At 52.8% G+C, this 6,000-nt stretch overlaps 1 protein-coding gene across 1 annotated transcript in view; it reads right to left on the bottom strand.

Moving 5' to 3' along the window:
* ACSF2 (acyl-CoA synthetase family member 2) overlaps positions 1-4,263 on the bottom strand; it is a 31,471-nt gene extending 27,208 nt beyond the window's left edge. The window contains exon 1 of the mRNA XM_027519784.1: positions 3,957-4,263. Coding sequence (XP_027375585.1) covers positions 3,957-4,084 — 128 coding nt within the window. The 5' untranslated portion in view covers positions 4,085-4,263. The remainder of the gene's footprint in view (positions 1-3,956) is intronic.
* Positions 4,264-6,000: the final 1,737 nt, after the last annotated feature.

A 6,000-nucleotide genomic window follows, 5' to 3' on the forward strand; every position in this document is an offset into this window, starting at 1 on the left:
TCTGCCAACACAGAGCAGCCACAGCTTGGTTCAAGCAGTTGCCTCTGCTAGAACTGTCTTTCTCCTACTCTCCAGGCAAGGCTCTAACCTGTGGGCCTTGGGGTCATTGAAGGAGTGTGCAAAGCCACTGTTTCATAAGTATTATCTGTATCATAGTCTCATCAATGCAGTGGGTTGAAAATCTGAGTGCTAGGCTGTGGGTTATGGATTTTCTTATGTGACCTCATTTAATTCTCACAAGTACAAAACAAAACTTACACAAAACTAAAGTCTTAAGTTCAACTTGGTCCCAAAGCTAGAAAGTGATTCTTTTGAACTCAGATCTGTCTGGTTCCAAAGTCTTTGTAGATTGAATAAATAAATAATGTGGGGATGTTGGGAGGGCTTCATACCCAGGGTTTAAAGAGTTCAAGCACAGGCAAGGGTTTATACAAGTATATAGGCTTCATCCTTCAAACCACAGCCCTGTTACTGGAGGGATAAGATTCAAATCCCAACTTGTTTAGGAAGTCTAACCTAATCCCATTCCAACCTATCAGATTCTTCCCTGCTCTGACTGAGCACCTTTAGTGCCTTGAATCAGTGGGTCTGTGATCCTTATCTGCAGATCCCTTTTAGGCAAAGAAGTATCTGGAAGCAAGTTTACTCATCCTTGTATCCCACACTGGACCTCCACAGTGGATTGCATACCGATTGCATGCAAGGCAGGAGACGTAACTAAAACCATTGTGTACCATTCACTGATTACAATGTCCAGTGTCCACGTTTATAGTTTATTTTCTATGATTACACTTAGACTGGAGTAATGAGTAGAGATATCATTACCAAATACTTTGTTAATCATCTTCGGTAGATTATGAGAAGAGCATATTTTTGTACATTGATTTCTACCCAAAATAATTCGTAGCTTAATATAATCCCCTGATACAGGGACATCCCTTTATAGCTTCCACTACCAGTCCCACCTGATTATAGTCATCCCTCTGGAAGGTGTTCCATGAAGTCCATTCACACCCTTGCCCCGACCATCAGCGCTGAGTCACTGGAGGCACCCCGCCACCCTCACTGAGGGTCACACCCAATTCTGAGAGGCTTGAGCCATGGTTCCCTCTGTCTTCACCACCTCTGAGTGCTTCCAGCACCCCAGATACAGTTGCCTCTCAGGCAGCCCCAGGCCAGCTTTCGAGGTCTGAAGGAAACCTGTTTATCATAGGTTCACCAGGAATCAGCATCAGATTCTGTCCTCCAAGAGTGCCTGAAGCTCCAGATTAGATTATCTGCCTTCCCTGGGGAAGCAGGGAAGGCGTTGGTAGTTCAGGAGGTTTGGACAGCAATGGACAGTTTCTTCTTTCCTTCTGGAAAAAAGACTCTGGACATCCCTGACTTGGGTGGATAAGGGATTGTCCAGCAGATCCAAGGGCTAGACTTGGGCCTGGCAGAGGCTGACATCTTGGTAACTAGCCATGAGAGGAACCAGATGCAAGCAAGAGGACACTTTCTTGAGGGACTCCTCTCCTACCTTCAAATCACTTGAAATTTCTACACAGACCCCATCTGGAGGTTCTCAGGGACCAACCCTGCCCCAAAACAAAGACTGAGAAGAGCAAGCCTTTGTCAGTACAGCAAGCAGTAGCATTAGTGACAAACTCCACATAGGCTCCAAGGTTAGGTAACGTACTTAAGGTCATGTAGCAAGTAGGTAGAGGAGCCAGGGCTATAACCCAAAGCAATCTATACAGTCTAGTCTATAACCCAAAAAGTTCTTGCTTTTTCCTAACAGGTAAAACTGGGGATCTGATAAGTAACAGGCATGGGGTGTTGGTCAGCAAGAAAGCAGTCTAGGGTTTCCCTGGTGGTTCAGTGGTTAAGAATCCACCCTGAAATGCAGGGGACACCGGTTTGATCTGTGGTCCGGGAAGATTCCACATGCTATGGAGCAACTAAGCCTGTGCACCACATCTACTGAGCCTGTGTTCTAGACTCTGTGAACCGCAGCTACTGAGCCCATGTGTTGCAACTGCTGAAGCCCGTGAGCCTACAGCCCGTGCTCTGGCCAATAAAAGAAGCCACCACAATGGGAAGCCTGGCACACTGCAACTAGAGAGTAGCCCCACTTGTTGCAACTAGAGAAAGCCCGTGTGCAGCAATGAAGACCCAGTACAGCCAAAAAATAAATCAACAAATCCTAGAAAGAAAGAAAGCAGGTTGTACGTGACCAGATCAGAAACAGTAAAGTACAGAAGTCCGGGAGTTTTTCACACCATGGCTCCTAGAACACTGAGTAGTAATCATGCTGACTTATCTTCTCCCTCATTGGACTACAAGTTCCTGGAAGACTGGGTTCTCTGGCTTTCATAACAACAGCATCCACCTTGTGCTTGGCATGGTGTAAGCGCTCAGGAATATCTGTTGAATGCTTGAGACTCTTGAGGGTTTCTTAAGAGCAACGTAGGAACAAAATTAGGTTAAACCACCACAGTCAGTAGGCAAGGCCTTAAGCACAAGGGAGTGGCAGGCATGGAAGGGAATTAGGCCAAATGCTCAGGAAATCTTTCTCTGGATCCATGGATCTCCTCCTGACAGAGTCAGAATTTCTCTGAGGCCTGGTGCCCCTAATCCGTGATTGTAAGCCTGTAGCAGGCAAGAGGTCTGCTTTGTTTGCACATAAAGTCAAAGGTCAGGAAGGATACCATGTGGCCAAAGGTGGCCTGACCTAGCATCATGAAACATGTTCACTTTGGAGAGTAAATAAGGAAAGCCCTCACAGTCTCAGGAGCATCCTGAAGACCAGAGGTGAGGCTTGGATGCTACAGGCTAGCCATGGCAGAGCTTGCCTGGGGAGGCACCGGGAGGTAGTGAGTGACCAAGCTAGAGGAGAATTGTTTTCTTCATCAGAATCCCATCTGCTGACGCTCCTTGAGCCACTGGGTCTCCCCAGAAAATTAGGCTTGGTGATCCGAAAGCACGGCATATGCTTTCCATCTTCAGAAACCAGCATGTTCAAAACACTGTGATCTTGGAACTCCAGCCCAAGAAGAGTCTGCTGTCTCCCTCCAACTTCCCTCCTCCTTCTTTTGTTTTTTTAAACAAGCAGTTCTCTCAGACAAGAAACCTCTTCCGGCTTCTTGTCCCTTTTCCATGCCCAGGCCTACACTCCATCTGGTGTTCAAAGCTGTGTCCTGACCCCAGACCTAGTATGTGGCCTAGCTGGGTGGCAGGGCAGACTCATTGGTGCCCAGGCCTCCCTCTGCTGGGTGCTGAAGGTAAAAGCCACCACTGATCATATCAGTGGGAGCCCAGTTCTGCTTAATCAACACAATTTCACAACTGCAGACTTACAAAGAGGTAGCATTAACTTAGTTCACTGCTGCAGAGCACATCCTCCACCTGCCAGCCCCCATCCCACCCTCTGCATTAAGGACAGAAGAAAACAGACCCAGTAAGTAGTAAGGAGCCAAGCAGTGTTAGCAGTTGGTGAGAAGAGCAGACACTGCAGAGCTTAGTGGCCTGGGGTGGACAACATGGCGTGGGAGGTCCCCGAGTTTATCAGTGAAAGGGGTCTAGCTCAGAGGCAGTGTCCTGGAGACAGAGCACAGGCCTTGCCCTTGCCCCTCCCCCTCAGGACAGGCTGCTAGAGGCTCCACTTCTGGTCATCAGTGTGCCCACCAATGGGAGAGCCTAAAGCCCCGGACCAGAGCCCAGAGTCAGTGCAGGGTCCCTGACAGCCACCAGCTGCAGCCACCAGTCTGCTGGGACAGGCCAGCATTTCCTGTTGCCTGAGTGCAGGTGCGGGGGGGGGGGGGGGGTACCTACTCCTTGGCGTGCGCCACCCGGCGGAGGTGGGGCAGCCGAGGACCTCCCAGCCTGAGCGCGATCGGCCCCCAGAGAGGCTCTGAAGGATCCTCAAGACCCCATCCCTGGGGACTGACCCGTCCCTCTCCTCCAGGGCCGCGTACCTGAGAGGACGGACGCCCCACAACCTCGCTTCCTGCCAAACCCGGGAGAGGCCGACCCGGGCCCCCAGCACCCTCGGGCTCCGGGCGCACAGCCTCGCGACGCGCAGCATCCCGACGTAGACAGCCATGGCTCGCGACGCCCGCGTCCCAGCCAGAGAAAACTTTTAAAGTGCGCTGAGGCGGGGCGAGCGCGGAGCGGGCGGGGAGGCGGGAGGGTCGCCTCTGCCTATGGGTTTCGGAGGACTCGGTGCCGGGCGGGCGGGGCGGAGCGAGGCGAGGCCGAGAGAGGCATGGAGGAAGAGCCTGCTCGCGGGCCACCATCCCCTGGACCCGCAGCCCTCCCCCTCCTACCCCCACCCTCGGAGAATTGCCCTGGTTTCCCTCCGGATCGGGCGTCCACGGCCGCTGCCCAAGGCAGGTCTCCCTTCCCAACCACCAGGGGCCTGGGTTTGGAGGCGCAAGACTTTGTTGATTTCGTGGAGGGGCAGCCAGCTGCGCGGCGAGGTCAGACCCGGCCACCGCCCCCCGCCCTGACCCGGCCACCCCCCCGGTCTCCCGTCCGCGAGCCGTGTTGGCCCGGAGGGGGGGCGGGTCACGTGTGGGCCTACCCCCTCCTCGCCCGCCCCGGGTTGCAGGCCTGAAGCCAGGGGAGCCCGCGTTCCCAGAGATGCCAGCTGGAGGAGAGGGCCCTCGGGGGAGGGGAGGCAGCTGGGACAAAGGGTGCAGAGCCCCCGGCGGGCCCAAGTACTGGCTGAGGATAGATGTCAACTTCAGAAGGGGCTCCAGTTGGTACCCCCACATCCCAAGCGTCAGTCTCCCATCTCTATTCCCCGTGGCCCTGGGCATTGGAACCTGTGCCCTATGATGTTCCAAAGTGTGAATGTAAAATAAACCTCTCTCTCAAGGCCCTCCCTGTGGCCTTGGAGACTGAGGTGCAGGTGCAGAATGCTCAGAAGATGAGTGCCCATCTCTGGACCTGGCTAGGCGAAGAGGCACTGGGCACCAAGGCGGCACATGTGCCAGGTTCGCAGTGTCCCTGTAGCCATGACCCTTCCTCCAGAGGAGAAGGGGAGAACACTGGGGGAAAGGCCCTGGCAGGGTGACCTCCCCGTCCTGACCCAGAGGTAGGGATACACACTGGGCCAAGAAGAACTGGTGGCTGAGGGTGGGACTTGGCCTAACCCTTTATTTTTATTTGGGAACTTGGGCTCAATTGGGGTTGTGAGAAGGAGAGTACACTGCTCCTCTTCATGATCCTGAGAGTGACTTCAGAACCCCCTGAAACCCTGGCTCTTGGAGAGGGTCCCCACATTTCAGTGATATGGGGATGGTGCAGGAAGAAAGACAGAGGGGCACAGATTATAAGGAGCTGGACTTGCAAGGACATGTCTTCCTAACAGACTAACTCACACACTCTGCTGGCTCAGCCCAAGGAATGTGGGGCCCTAGGGAGTATCCCAAGTCTGGGTACTAAGCCCTACTTGGAAGGCTCTGCTACTAGCTTGCTGGGTGACCCTGGGCAAGTCATTTCTCCTCTCTGGGCCTGTGAAGTGGAGAGTAGCTAGTGACCTTGCAGGCCCTTGAAATTTCCTTGCTAGTCTGAGAGTCCTGGGGGAAGGGTGGGAAGAGTTTGTTCCTGAACTTTGCTCCAGCCGCGGCTTTGCATACACTGGGCTTTCCTGACTTCCCAGACAGATGTGGAACCACAGCCACCAATTTCAAGATGTATCCCCCCAGGCTAGACTCTTCAAGGACGTTATCTCTGCCCTCACAATCAACCTACGGAGAATAGGAATGTCTTGGAATATGTCTCTATTTTTATGGATAAAGAAATTGAGACCCAGAGAGGTTTAGCTACTTGCTCAAGATCAAAGTGGGCACAACAAACACAGGCCAAGGCTCTGTCTATACTCAGTTTGAGGCTTTGGGCAAGTCACAGGGACTTTCTAGCCTCAGTCATCTTTAAAATGGAATAATACCAGCCTCACCCAGAGGGCCAGGGTAATCTTTGAGTACAGTAGCACAGACCAGTTTTCAGTGTTGG

Source organism: Bos indicus x Bos taurus, chromosome 19, assembly GCF_003369695.1.
Source record: "Bos indicus x Bos taurus breed Angus x Brahman F1 hybrid chromosome 19, Bos_hybrid_MaternalHap_v2.0, whole genome shotgun sequence".
Lineage (NCBI taxonomy): Eukaryota > Metazoa > Chordata > Mammalia > Artiodactyla > Bovidae > Bos > Bos indicus x Bos taurus.